At 46.7% G+C, this 14,230-nt stretch overlaps 2 protein-coding genes across 3 annotated transcripts; both read right to left on the bottom strand.

The window, feature by feature from the left end:
* Nucleotides 1-4,934: 4,934 nt before the first annotated feature.
* Nucleotides 4,935-9,362, bottom strand: vps72a (vacuolar protein sorting 72 homolog a). Its single transcript, XM_030348070.1, has 6 exons — nucleotides 8,971-9,362; nucleotides 7,882-8,034; nucleotides 7,466-7,586; nucleotides 6,729-6,905; nucleotides 6,216-6,360; nucleotides 4,935-5,688 (listed from the first exon to the last, which is right to left on the bottom strand). Exons 1-6 carry the CDS (start codon nucleotides 9,085-9,087, stop codon nucleotides 5,280-5,282), a joined length of 1,122 nt encoding a protein of 373 aa, XP_030203930.1. The 5' UTR covers nucleotides 9,088-9,362; the 3' UTR covers nucleotides 4,935-5,279.
* Nucleotides 9,363-9,855: 493 nt separating this feature from the next.
* On the bottom strand, nucleotides 9,856-13,980 carry LOC115536282 (leucine-rich repeat and immunoglobulin-like domain-containing nogo receptor-interacting protein 1). Of its 2 annotated transcripts, XM_030348069.1 has the most exons (3): nucleotides 13,691-13,980; nucleotides 12,500-12,560; nucleotides 9,856-12,209 (listed from the first exon to the last, which is right to left on the bottom strand). In XM_030348069.1, the coding sequence occupies exons 1-3, from the start codon at nucleotides 13,696-13,698 to the stop codon at nucleotides 10,407-10,409; spliced, it is 1,872 nt and encodes a 623-aa protein (XP_030203929.1). In that variant the 5' UTR covers nucleotides 13,699-13,980; the 3' UTR covers nucleotides 9,856-10,406. The 2 variants fall into 2 exon arrangements, with proteins under 2 accessions (XP_030203929.1, XP_030203928.1); XM_030348068.1 differs by having other exon boundaries at nucleotides 9,856-12,560.
* Between the last annotated feature and the right edge of the window lie 250 nt (nucleotides 13,981-14,230).

Here is a 14,230-nt window from a genome sequence, read left to right as displayed (position 1 = left end):
TTTTTGTTATTATTACTTTGTCAACGTGTGCGGTTGTGTTGTGGTAGAAAAGATGCCTGCCAGCTTATAGAACCTGCCCCTCAATGTGTCCGAATATCAACTTCTGCCGCTCCCACTGGGGAAGCGAAATGAGAAGTAGGAAAGATATTGCTTCTGCGAGTGAGCACTGGGTGTCTCGATGTTTGTCTTTCTGTGCGTGTGTGTGTGCATGTCTTTCTCTCTCTCTCTCTGTGTGCATGTCTTTCTCTTTCTCTCTGTGTGTGTGTGTGTGTGTGTGTGTGTGTGTGTGTGTGTGTGTGTGTGTGTGTGTGTGTGTGTGTGTGTGTGTGTGTGTGTGTGTGTGTGTGTGTGTGCTACTGTGATGGAATGTTTAATTACTAAGGGGTGCCCCTGCCCCTTGTGAGACTGGGAATGCCCTCAACCACACACACACACACACGATCTTGTTTGACACTCTGTGTGTCTTTCTGTGTGGGTGCGTGTCTGTCTTTCTGTCTCTCTATGTGTGCCCCTCTCTAGGTGTGTGTGTGTGTGTGTGTGTGCGTGGGGGGGGGGGGGGGGGGGGTTCTAGGTGTACGTGAGTCTCTAGGTGTGTGTGTGTCGCTAGTTGTAGGTGTGTGTGTGTGTGTGTGTGTGTGTGTGTGTGTGTGTGTGTGTGTGTGTGTGTGTGTCTCTCTCTAGTTGTGTATGTGTGCGTTCGCGGAGAGAGATACTCCTGTGATGGAATGATTAAATATTCAGGGGGGTCCCCCTTCCTTATGCCCCTTGTGCTACTGGGAATGCCCCCCACCACACACACACACACACACACACACACCCTCACATCTCCCATGGATCCTGGACAGCAATAATTGATGGATGCACAGATGTATGGCATTTGTCTTTCTACAGTACAGAAGAAATGATCTCACACAATCAACACAATATACCACTATGCACCATACATCACACATCCTGTATATGAGCTATAGCTGATAGCTTTTCTGATGCATTGTAGGATAGCAGGATGATACATTAGACGCGATCAGCAATGGCGGGAAGATGAGCAAAATGTCACTCACCCAAAAGTACAGGACTTCCAGATGATGGTCACTTCGGGGAACAACTTGAGTCGGCCTACATCGGGACTCGGTTAGGCAGGGCGATAGACGTCAGCCGTACTTGGGGACGGGGAACGGGATGAGGGTTGCGATGTTTCCGATTTCCCAGGCTCGATAAGTAGGATCAAATCGGTTTACCTGAGAGAAGGGTTTCAACGGAGAGGATGCAACGTCCCGGTCTCTGAGTGACAGACCTGTATCCTAGGATTCCACGGGGACTGATCGATTCCCTTTGCGGCTACACCTCCACATCATCCCTCAAGCAAAGTGTCCACGCCAGTCTTAGTCCATAGCTTAACAGACTTCCAAGGGTGCTGCTCACATAACGCTCGAGTCCATAACTGAGGAAGAGCGATCATGCCTCGTAGCTATGGCAGCAACTCTCCCGTGTCTCTCCTCCGCCTGCACCTCCCGCATCAACTCTCTGCCGACACACACACAATCCGGCGGGATCTCGGTGCAATTACGCGGGGAAAACGTTGAACAGATCGTATCTTTTAGACGGAGAGCGGTGCTTTTCATGTTCAATCTTTCATTTAACGCAAGGCAGTGTGAGACTCCGCATCACCATGTGTCGTGTGTTACCTCGGAGTCTCAAGTGGTGGGCAGCCAATTGGGTTTCACCTGACAAGAAGAACAGTTTGATTTGACAGATATAACCTGCTACGCTGGTCCTGGTGTAGGTTTCTACCGCACATCGTGACAAATCGACGCAATGGCGTTTAGATTAGTGCTATACCGAGAGTGGATAAATACCCTGGATGTGCCCGCTGTGTACGGCGAGGTGGGTTTCCATACGATCCGTGCGCATCGACCCTACGATCCGCCACCAGAGAGCCGCGTCCACCAGCAGAACCATGCCACGCTGGGTATTAAAGCGCGCATATATAGCAGCCCGAACCTCCGGAGTGGCGTCACCAGCGGTCGGTGGCGGCGGTTCGAGCGCGTTCTACTCGCCCCTTGATTGGCGCCGAGGCAGCGACTCCTGGCATGCGTCCGCAGTTCATCCCGCCGCGCGGAGGAGGAGGAGGAGAGGGGACGCAGTCTCTAACGTCCAAACTCATCGCGTAAAATCACCGGAGACGGTCGCCGAGGTCTGTTTACCAGCGCGTTCCTCTCTTGGCCATCGCAGCTCGTTTTTGGGGGGCTATCTGTGGTTGTGTATGGATCTGCGAACAAGTCGCTCGGCAGAGCTCGAAGTCGCTCCCTCAAGGGCGGAGATGAGCGTTAAACGGAAACCAACGCCTCCGTACCACGGCACCGTGCACTTCTTATCAGTTTGTCGAGAGCCAAGGAAAGAAAACCTTGCAGGGTGGGGGTAAAAAGAGCTATATGGTGATGGTAATCGAGTTCTGATTAGTTTTGAAAAGGCAATTTTATTCATTTGTTTCCAAAAACCGGCAGCCAGGGCTGTATATAAATCCTGTGTTTTAATGTTACAAATGTGAAATCCCTGAAATTCAGCAAATCAACAAAATTCTGACTCAAAAACATCCTTTCTAGATTCAAAGTATTTTTTGTGCAATCAAATGCAGGTTGGCCTGTGTATTGTTTTTATGCACAAGTTAAATTTCTGCTGCAGAGGCCCATCAAATCACAGCATGAGATTCTCACATTTGGAGAAAAAAAACCAACATGGGATTCGGTAGGCCTACTGCAGACCACACAATAAAACAAGAGACTATACCAGATGTTCTGCCTTCTCCATCAATCTCACTCATTCACTCACTCACAAGCCCATCGCCATGGAAACTGATGAAATAACAGAGGGACTAATAACAGGGGGAGATTAAGCAATGAAACGACCGACATCGCAGAGACAAGTGAAAAACAATGAAGTCAACGATCACACGATGTCATTAAAAAGGTCCGCAATAACTATGTAGAGCGATGTATGATGGAGTAGGCCTACATGGTCAGAGTATAGGCAAGAGAGGGAGAGCCCGAGGGAGAGGGAGATGAAGGGGGGCGGGGGGGGGGGGGGGGTGTACAGCGCAGAGTACAGCACGGACTACACCACCTACACGCATCACCATGGCAACTACCATACTAGAACAAGTGAGGATACAATCACACAGTCTTCCCTTCCTGGTCTGAAAGCTGTGGCATTAAACGAGTACATAGTACTGGTGTGTGTGTGTGTGTGTGTGTGTGTGTGTGTGTGTGTGTGTGTGTGTGTGTGTGTGTGTGTGTGTGTGTGTGTGTGTGTGTGTGTGTGTGTGTGTGTGTGTGTGTGTGTGTGTGTGTGCGCGCGCGCGCGCGCGCACTATACTGAAATGTTTTCAATTACATCATTTGAGAAGGTGGAATATTTAACAATAGAAGTTAAATGCAGCCCCAAGGTACTGGCCGTAGTTCCACCTTTTTCCCAATCACTGGGTAAAAAAAAATATATGGAGCATAGCTAAATCTGCGGCACGGCCAAACAACGCCTTCTCTGCGTGGGAGAAAACGAGGAAGCCTTGAGAAGGAACGAGATCCGTCTTCAAGAAGCTCCGCAGGAGTTTAAAAATAAGTCGATGCACAGCGAAATAGGTTCAATGGAAAAGCATTTACAAAATTCGAACAAACAATTCAATAACTCATTTCAAATATCACGTCCGGGCCTCGAGTCTCACATCACAAATTGTTGGTTCTCGTGAACGAAAAGGAATGCAAAAAGATCCTTCAGAGCACTAAAAGGCATTTGGATAAATAAAAAAAACAAGGGTGCTTAGATAATTATGAAAAGCGTAAATGCCAACGACAAGCTTAGCTGTGATTTTGACTAATGAACGAGCCGTCTGAAATCTGCTTAGCTCCGGCGGTTCTCTGCAGGTCTTTTTCGGTTGTTTTTTGCGTCACCCTTGGCTTTATGATGCGCAAGCACATACATCAGCAACTTCAGAAGCACCAGCGTTTATTCAGCAGCATTCTGTCTTCACAAACACAACGGCTGGGTAATAAATCCCTGGCCTTCATCACGGCGTGTTGATGTACGTTTTTTGTTTGGTTATTTAATTCCTTTGATGAATGAGGAACAAGCTGTAAAAGACAGCCAAGCCAAGCCCAACTAGGAGAGAGAGAAATATGCAGAACCTCTAACAAACCATCCTTTGTGTGTTAAGCATTTATATTATTGTATACCTCCCTTTCCTAAGAACTGTTAAAAGAATGTGATGATAGTGACAATGACTAAGTAGGATTCAGCCAGACTTGTTTTGTGGTTGTTGTGAAAATGCGCCATAATTAAAATGGATTCTGTTAATTGAAATGTCATTTATTTCAGATTTCTTTCTTCTGACAAAAGTATTATTCCATGAGCAATAGCGGGATAAGGGTGCACTCACACTAGGCCATCTGGCCGTGGCCGTTTTCACCCCTAACCGTGCTCAAATCTGCCAGTGTGAGTGTGGCCAGTCAGGCCAGGCCAACTTGGCCACTTGGGAGAGGTGTGCTGCTACGGTCCGGGCCGCTACGGTACAGATGCTAATGAGCCGACACGCACGGCTACGCAACCTGAGCTGGATGACGTATAGTCCATGCGACGACCACGGACATAATAACGGCGACGAGCCTTCTTTCCCATTAAACTGTAAACATATATCCAAATAAGCAACAGACTCAGCAAAGTGCGAACTGTGTTCTCTGTTTTGTTGTCCATTGTTGTTAAAACTCTGACTGGCGGCAGACTTTATTATGGTCCATGCAGCGGACGCTTGGTGATGACGCGTTACTTACGACGTGATGACGTATGTACAAGAGCCTACCGTGGCCAGGCCACAGTTGCGAGTGCGACGGCCAACGGCCATGGCCAGATGGCCTAGTGTGAGTGCACCCTAAAAAACATGCGCCTTTGACCTCAATATTACGTTTGTTTTATTCATAACATTTGAAAGTCAATGGAAGCATTAGTTCCCCGATAGGAAGTTGACAGGATGCTCATCCACTCCATGAGCATCCTGAGCATCCCGTCGTGGCTGAGTTCCAGGGAACTCGGCCACGAAACGCCACTAAGGACAAAGTCTTACCCTTCTGCCCCTGCGATATAGTCCGTCCATTTAATGTCTTGTTTCCCCCCCACCCCAGGTAGAAAAACACACAAAACAAAAACAAAAGAAACATGAAAATACCACCGTCGCGTCCGACCACGCCTAGGTCACCGCGACGACCTCGCCTCTGTCGCCATGGCGACCGCTCCTATGTCGCCACGGCGCCCTGCTTGACCGCCATCTTCTGCCGGACGCCCTTGGCGGCGGCCGAGGGCTCGAGCCCCGTCGCCGCGCCGACGGCCCCGGGGTTGGGGAAGCCGTGCGCCGCCACGTACTTGCGGTAGGCCTCGCGGATGATGCGGAAGGCGCGGGCGTTGGCGTAGGGGATGTCGGTGACGGGGTCGCGGTACAGCGCCGCCTTGTGCGTCACAGGGCACACCTCCTGGACGGGCGGCAGCGCCGAGGCCTGCGCCGCGGCGGGGAAGGCCGTCGCCAGCGCGTCGTCGTCGCTGAAGGTGATGTACGTCCGCGAGCAGAGCCCCCCCGGGGGGGTGGGCGTGGTCGAGGTGGAGGCGGGGTGGGCGGCCGAGGTGGTCGCGGGGACGTCCTGGTCCAGGCTGGAGGGAGGGAGGGATGAGAAGGGGGGGGTTAGCGGTGTTTTGTGGTTGGGGTGTCCCACGTGTCAGAGGTGTGCTGGGAGAATAGCGGGCGGGGGGGGGGGTTGTCTCCTAAATCGAATGGTGCGATACCAAAAGAGTCCCGCCTCTCCCTGGAGGTGAGTGTAGGGCTGGCTCGATTATGACAAAAAAAAAAATCATAATCACGATTACTTTGTTCAATATTGAAACCAACGATTATTTTGAGTTTGAAAACATGATGCATTTATTTAGCATTTCCCAACAAATTTTTTGTAAATGACAACTTTGAAATTCCCCCTTAAAAAAAATATATATAAAATGTTATAAAATGTTCAGATTGAAAATAATGCACAAATTTGTATCCAGCTGTTCTGCAATTTCCGTGTTTTAATGAGTAAAATAAATACATAAATAAATGTAAAATAGCGTTAGGGTTATAATTCAAATCATCCCACAACCCTAGGTGAGCGGTGTATGGTTTGGGGAGGCGAGGGCGGGGACCTTACCCTTCCACATCAACGTTCTCCTCCCTCAGGAGCGAGTGGGACACCAGGGGCATGAGCACCGAGTGGTAGCGGATGGTGGGGCCGTCGAAGCGCCGCTTTTTGTGCACGTGCTTCTTCTTGTCCGCCTCCAGCCGTTCGTAGTTCTCTTCAGGGGGGGGGGGGGGGGGAGACAGACATTTTATTCAGTGTGTAAAACTTATTTGCTTTCAGCAATAGGACTGAAGAATAGCAATGCAAATTTGGTTTCGTCACGATCACACACAGACACATAGAGACACAGAGACACAAAGATATCTTTCGGCCCATCACAAAACCAAATTTGCATTGCTAGACTTCAATCTTATTGCTAAAATGAATAAGCGTGATGTATATGTCAGGTCTTGTTCAAATAAAGTGTCTCGCTTTGCCTTAGAAAGGGTACATTCCCATTCTACTGCGATTGAATAAGTCGACCTCCTTTCAGCTGTATTCCTACTCCCATTCTGGCAGTGGGGGCCTCGAGTTCTCCCTCACCTAGCGAGCGGATGTTGACCTCCGCCGTGATCTTGGCCTCGGCCAGCAGCTCGTCCTGGGTCAGAGGGCGGTCTCGGTGAGCACCCCTCCTCCGCCGCGGGGCATCCTGGCGCTCCTGCAGCCGCAGGTTGGTCTTGCGCGTGTGCTCGCTGGTGGACTGGCGCACGGACTTACGGGCTGGGGGAGGAGCAGAGCGATGGGTGAACACAAAGATATACTATTTTTATTTGTACATCTCCCTATTTAGCCGGTTTTAATTGTAGATCTATTTACAATATTCTTCATTTCTGTTCAAACTTATATTTAGTTTTATTTCATTCTATTGATTCTGTTGTATTTTATTACTATTTTAAGCACAGAAATACAGAGTATGTCACACAAACATTTCACTGCACATCCTGCATGAGTATGTGACAAATTAAAACCTTTGAATCTTGAATCTTTGAGGGAGAAGGGGAGGGGAGCAATGTGTTAGCTGGCTGTGATGTGTGAGCAATGGGGAAGGGCGGATTTAGTTCTGATGTGGAGCCTTGGTAAGCACTACTACTACTTTCCCAAAATTATAATGTTGTATAGTTATTGAACACGATCAATAGTTGAAAACATTACATTCTCCTTTCCTTTTAGCAACGAGCATCTCTACATCACAGTACTGTATGAGCGCTTATAGATTACTAATACCAGGCACTGCTACAGTTTCAGGACAGGTCATATTATGGGATGGCATTATGTCTTACTCTCTGCAAAGTCTTCGAACTCCACTGGTATCTTCCTCTTCAGTTCCACTTTGGTTTTCTCCGTCTTCTTCTGTTCCTCTGCCGGTTTCTTGGGCTTGGGCTTCGCAACCTTAATGGGTTCCTGGAATCGGCCACAAGGAGAAAACAGGGGAACTATCACAAGATTTCCTTCTTTAAGTAATGGAGCGACTCATCACAACAAAATACCATAAGATTATCCCTTGTCAACAGTGATTGAAACAATAAAAAAAGGTTATTCAAATGTGACACCTAAAAACATAATCTAATAATTATTATATATATATTTAAAAAAAAGCCATTTATTATTGTCAAATAATCCAGAAAGAGGCAGGTAGATTGACCACAACACCTCTACAAATTCTGAATCCCAGCAGATTCTCCATCGAGGTTCTTACCTTATAGGCTTTAGTGACGACTCTCATCTTCTTGCGCGGCGCCGCGTCCTCCTGGTCGCTGTCGGGCTCGTCTCCCTCGTCGATGTCGAAGTCGCTGTCCACCTCGTCCTCCGTGTCCGAGTGCTCGCCGTGGTACTCGTCATCCCCCGATTCCTGAGGGGCAGAGGGGTCAACGGGACGTTCACTGAACAGCCATCCTATAATACCGTCACGGCTGAATGAGAGTATAGTAAATAGTCCATCGCTCCACAGTACACCCTGGGGTTGGCTTAGGTAAAGCAGTTGTCTTGTAACCGAAAGGTTGCTAGTTCGATCCCCAGCTCCTCCTAACGAGCTGGCTGACATCTTGCATGGTTGACTCTGCCGTCGGTGGCTCAATGTGTGTATTAAACGATGTAAGTCGCTTTGGATAAAAGCGTCTGCTAAATGCCCTAATTTTAATTGTAATACCCTGAGAGGGGGAGTATATTGAAGTTCTAGTCTAAGAGGACGTATGCATTCGCAATATTTTTCGGTTGGTGTAGTAGCAATTCCCTCCCCAATTATATTCCACCCCTATTCATCAAAATATAAGTCATCGGATTGTATTCAATGGCAATGAACTCTGTGGTAGGTGACAGCACCTCCAATGACCTCTTAGGGTATCCTTTATGTATCGGCATGCCTTTGGTTACACAAAAATCCAAGTTTGTTTTGTTTGCTTTCAGAGCCTGTGGCGCAGTCAACATTTCCAAAGTGATTGAACGCTTCAGACTTATTAACCGAAAGATACTCATACATGACAAACGTCGATTTATGGCGTGCAGAAACAAACAGGATGACCCAAGCTGACAATAGATATGAACTATTTGAGAGTTTAAAAGCCTTCAAACGCCTCCTGTGTGTACAGTGATAGCTGGAAGGGAAGACCTAAATGGTGTGCTCGTCAATAGGCAGCAAGTTATGACATATATAGGTTTTAAATTTTAAGTGACAAAGAGATCCAGAGAGATGAGCAGTATACAATGCCATAGACCGTTTTACTCATAACAGATCGCAAACTGGCTACAGTAAATCATTTAATGCGCCAGTATTACTTATTTTACTCACGTCATTGAACCCGCCATAGGTAGTCTTGTAGAAGTCGTCCTCCTCTTCAGCATCGAGGAGTTTTGACATGCGGTTCCCCGCAGTGTTGCGGGGTTCTCGGGCTACCGCCAGACTCATTGTTGTAGTGGTTAACACTAGTCAACAGGAGGAGAATATCGTCTACTATAGACACTTTTTAAAGATTCAGAGACTTTTGTTGTTGCACGGAAATGAGTGTCGCTCGTCTTCCGACGCACTTAGAATCTCTAAAAACAATCAAACCATGTGATTTAGGTGATAAGCCAGCGTTAGCTAACGCTACTCAAAGCTCGTAGTGTTCCTGTTGTAGTAGTAGACTATTTCCGGGTTGACTCACGTGACGGTCGCCTGAAGAAACGCCCTCCTTCATTTCATGACGCGGTGATAAACGTGTGCACTGTTTATGAATGTTTCTTCCCAGCTTTGTCATCTACATGCTTATTGCGTACATTGATATAGTTGATGTGCATTATTTTTTTGGTTTTTTTCTTTATTTTCTTCTTATTTTTCTTAATTAACTACTAGCTGTACTACCGTCCTTATTTATCTTATCTTTTTTTATACCATATAGATACAATTAAATTTATCGACCAAAAAATAAAAGCGCATTTTTTTGTTAAGATTTGTTATGAATAAATAATATGCAGCTCATGCCACATGCAATAGCCTACAACATCAATAGATTGAATTCAACAATCAAAAACTGTGTGTGATTGACTAAATGTAAAGCTAAATGTTTTATTCATCACAGACAGCAACATTGAGTATTTTTGTGACTCATTGAGAATAATAATTTATTTCAGCATCCAAGGCATTGTGTAAGATAATTCTGAGGTTATATTCAATCATGACACCAGAATCAAGAATCCACAGACACGTTACATTTATTTATTTATTCATTCATTTCGGACCCACGTAATCTTCCATTCTCCGAATGTGAAATTGGGAATTGAGGTAGCATGCTGTGATTTAGGTTACAGGTTATTTATTTATTTATTTATATATTTTACATGACCTTCAGAAAGTGCATTCCAGCTTGTGGCATTTCTTAAAAAATAGTATTCAACAGTATTCATAATTTCAAAATATATCTAATGTTAAAATATTAGTATTAGTATTTAAGTATTAGTATTCAATGCTAATGACCAACAGGAGGGGGCATGCATTCACCTATTCAGCAGCTCGGCCTATATATAGTATGCTACAAAATGTTATATGTGATTGTACATCCAACTGTAATAACTTCAGCTGTTTTCAAACAACTTGGGGTTAGCCTAACTTGCGCCCCATGAGATGATAACATGTTCGATCATTACCCGTTTTTGCTTCCATTTTTAATTAGTTTAGCCATACATAAAGACACAACCGTCCACGTGATGTGTGTACAGTCAGCAGAAGCGTGTGATACAATGAATCACCTATATCAGCTTCATTGTGAATCTGCTGGACTCCCCATGGCCTTTGCCTCCGTTGTTGTTATTTGATGCTGCACTTCTCGGCACATATTCAATCGTTGCTGTGTGCTTGTATTGCCCCTTTCCTTTGCTCCAGAGAAACATGAAAATAAAACAAATGGTAACCGAACTAAAGAATGAAAGAACCCCAATGGTGATCGCAACCGCCAGTGTTTTTACCTCAAATGGAAACGACTGGGTTTCGTTGAAAAGCAAGGAGTTTCGGGACGAACGAGAGAAGCCTCGCACTGCGAGACTCACGCGAATGCTGTCGTTCCCCCCGGCGTTTGACGCCAGGCAGACGTAAACACCGCTGTCCCGCGCCTGTGCGTAGCGAACCTCCAGAGAGCCGTTAGCGAGGACCTGCAGCCTCCCGATGGCCGACAGCTGAACACGCTGCGGGTTCAGCCAGCTGACCGATGGCGTCGGATCACCCTCTGCGTTGCAGTGCAAATGAACCGTGTATCCCTCGGCTATCTGCACGTATTGAGGTTTGCGGTTCACTATTCGAGAGCGGCGACAGGTAAACGGACCCGGGAGATCGACCTCGGCAAAATCCATAAAGCTCCAGCCCTGGAACCGGACCTCGGTGGTGCACACCGGCGGCTGCCTGTCAAAGACGAGATGGACCCGTCTTCGCAGCACCCATAGCAGCCGACAGTCGCAGGCCAGGGGGTTGTCGTCGAGTCTCAGCACGCCCAGGCTGCTGACCGAACTGAAGACCCCCTCCTCGAGCGTTTTCAGAAGGTTTCCCGAAACGTTGAGCACCTTGAACCGGGCCAGACCGTGGAAGGCTCTGGGGTCGATGCGGAGCAGTTGGCCGCCCACCAGGTGGAACTCTTGGAGGCGCAGCAGGTCCCTGAGCGAGTTCCCACGCACGTACCGGATGGGGTTGAAGGACAAGTCAAGGTGCACAAGGTATACGAGATGGTGCAACGAGGCGTAGGGGACGACACTGAGGTTGCAGTGGCTTACAGTCAGGAAGGTGAGATTCAGGCCAAAGAGGCTGTTTCCCTCCAAGGTCTCCAGAACAGACCAATGGGAGATGACAAGCTTCTTGAGGTTCCCCAACCATCGGAAAGAATAGTTGGTCAGCGTGGTGAGGCCGAGCCGGTGAAAGCTAAGCGTCCCAAGCCCGTTCAGAGGTCTGAGTCCCTCGGTTGGCACCGCAGTCAGATTGCATCTGTCTACGTTTAACTCTCGCAGATTGGTCAAGCCGGCGAAGGCGTGTGGCGAAACGAAGACCAGATCACTTCGGCCTGTGTCAATTCGCAGCAGAGATGGCAAGTCTTGGAAGGTGAAGTCCAGCAATACGAGTATCTGATTGTCCCGTATGTCCAGCAGCTTCAGTCGCGGCAGGCCTTTGAACGCCCCTGCAGGAATAACCCTGAGACGGTTGCGGGCAAGGCGAAGCGTGAGCAGGCTGCGTAGTCCCAGGAAGGCTTCAGCTTCAATCATCACTAGGGGGTTGTCGCTTACGTCCAACTCCACAAGCTGTGTCCACGTCTTGAACTGCTGGCTCACCAGGATCTTGAAGTGGTTGTGAGTGAGGTTCAGAAGTCGACAGTCCTGCGGGAACCCGTCTGGAACCACCCCGAGTTGGCAGTCGGAGCAGTTGGCCTCCAGGGTTCTGCTGTTGCATCGGCAGGGTTGGGGACACGTCCAGGGTGTGTCTTTGGTGTGCACCACCCCGAACACCCACAGGTAGAGAGCCACCAAACCTAGCCGCCACTGCACTCCAGGCGTCTTAAACATTTGGCGGCTTGCCTTTATAGCAAGACAAAGAAGATCGGCAACAGAAAATGTCCAACTATATGGGTCACAAATGACGTGCATGAAACTGTGTATTAACACAACTGCAACACAACACAAACACAACATAACAGAGGCCAACATTTGGCAAGGTCTCTGAAAGGTCTCTACTCCAGCTGGAATCGTTCTGTTAAACTACCCAATCACCCAATCAGGTTATGTCAGCATTATATGAAAATTGTATGCATGTCTACCATTGATAAAAAAATGGAGCATTTGCCTGTGGAATGTCATGGTATGCTTACCTCTTGGACAAACGCCAGTAGATTCTCATTACCAAAAACCTGTGGATGAAGGCAAGTCTTCCTAATAGAAGGACAAAATAAAGCAGAAAAGTCAACATTTGAAAAGGTCTGCTTTATACTAGAATGAAGAGCAAATTATGTGCAGTTATAACCATGACTGACCTTAGACATTTAATCAAAATGGGAATCATTGTGCAATAAAAGATAATACCTTTCTGTCGGGAGCAGCCAAAATCGATATAGGCTGTCAATGTTTTGACGGATTATAAGCATGAATATAAAATGGCTATCTCATCGATTCACAAAGCAGCAGCTACTCTCAAACTCTCCCAGAACTAAGAAGACATTTGCCATCTGCAGAGCTTTGGGTTGACTGTTTAATTAAATTAAATTAAAGTCTGTGGACATTCACGAGATATGAGCGCGCAGCCACAGCTAATTTAGTCTTGGGCATATTGGGACTAAGGGCAGCTGCACTTTAATCCTTGATAAGGATCCTTGATACAGATAATAAACTACCAGATGTTGTTTTTCCTTCCACTGAGGATAAATTGTGCTCTATAACATACTGTAAATTAATCCATCGTTATCTCCGAGACGTGAACCTGGCCTTTTAAAGGGTGGTAATAATTGCTTAATCCAGTTAGTCTTCTGTCATTTATGGAGTTAACTCCAAGGATCAATACATGAGAGTCACTCCACAAACAAAGTCAAGGTACTTTGGTGATGTTATTAAAACGTCAAGTTTCTCAACTAAATTCAAACATGGAAGAATCTTCCAAAAAACGAATTGTACAGAGAATCTATTAAAATTTTCTTCTGAAGGACCCCTTGAATTACTCATGTCTAGCGAGCTAAATACCAAACTGCCAATGACCGGCATGTGAAAAACAAACTCTGAAAAACATCAAAGTTAGATCTTTGTCAGTTATTTGGTGAAATCCACTGTTGACTTCACCATTAGGGGACAGCACTTCCCCTCACCAGGTAACAGAGGCATTATGGAATAGAAGGAACATTAGTCAAATAACAGGTGGGAACAACATGGTTTTTGGTCTTTGTTGAAAATAGCAGTGTCGCATCTATGGACCGCCTAAATCAAAAGATTTAAATCAAAGAAAGAAAATAATAAATTAAATCCTAATGTTTAGTGAAGTTGTGAACCAAAAACAGAAAGGCTTTTCAACTCACCCTTTCATCCATTATGTAGAATTCCAGTTCTAGCAGCATCATGTTCAATCTCAGATCTTAAAATAGGGGTTATTTACTATATTTAGAGTTTTGATGTTCTTCTTTCTTCCGAAATGGTCTAACAACAGAAAAAAACACTGTGAACGCTGGCTCTTCTCTCCTAAATAACCTATCCTATAATAATTCATACAAGGACAAACACACACAATGTGGCCAATGGAAAGAACGCCTAATCTTCAACAGCTAAGTAATTTCGGTTTTGTGTGTGGTGTGTTGTTATAACTCAAGTCTCTCTCTCTCGCTCCCTCTCCCCCTCCCCCTCCCCCCCTCTCTCTCTCTCCCCCCCCCCCTCTCTCTCTCTCTCTCTCTCTCTCTCTCTCTCTCTCTCTCTCTCTCTCTCTCTCTCTCTCTCTCTCTCTCTCTCTCTCTCTCTCTCTATCTCTCCCTCTCTCTCCCCCTCTCTCCCCCTCTCTCTCTCTCTCTCTCTCTCTCTCTATTTCCAGCTCCAAATTTCCTGGACAACCACCACCTGGTCCTAGA

Source organism: Gadus morhua, chromosome 22 (assembly GCF_902167405.1).
Source record: "Gadus morhua chromosome 22, gadMor3.0, whole genome shotgun sequence".
Classification (NCBI taxonomy): Eukaryota; Metazoa; Chordata; class Actinopteri; order Gadiformes; family Gadidae; genus Gadus; species Gadus morhua.
This window is presented reverse-complemented; position numbering and strand designations above follow the sequence as displayed.

Bases quoted from the DNA above. Each gene is read 5' to 3' on its own strand.
- LOC115536282 (XM_030348068.1), bottom strand. From the start codon at position 12,338: ATGTTGGCCTCTGTTATGTTGTGTTTGTGTTGTGTTGCAGTTGTGTTA.
- vps72a (XM_030348070.1), bottom strand. From the start codon at position 9,087: ATGAGTCTGGCGGTAGCCCGAGAACCCCGCAACACTGCGGGGAACCGC. The intron at 8,035-8,970 runs GTGAGTAAAATA...TCTGCCCCTCAG, and splicing joins CCTATGGCGGGTTCAATGAC to GAATCGGGGGATGACGAGTA. The intron at 5,689-6,215 runs GTAAGGTCCCCG...CCCTCCCTCCAG, and splicing joins GAGAACGTTGATGTGGAAGG to CCTGGACCAGGACGTCCCCG.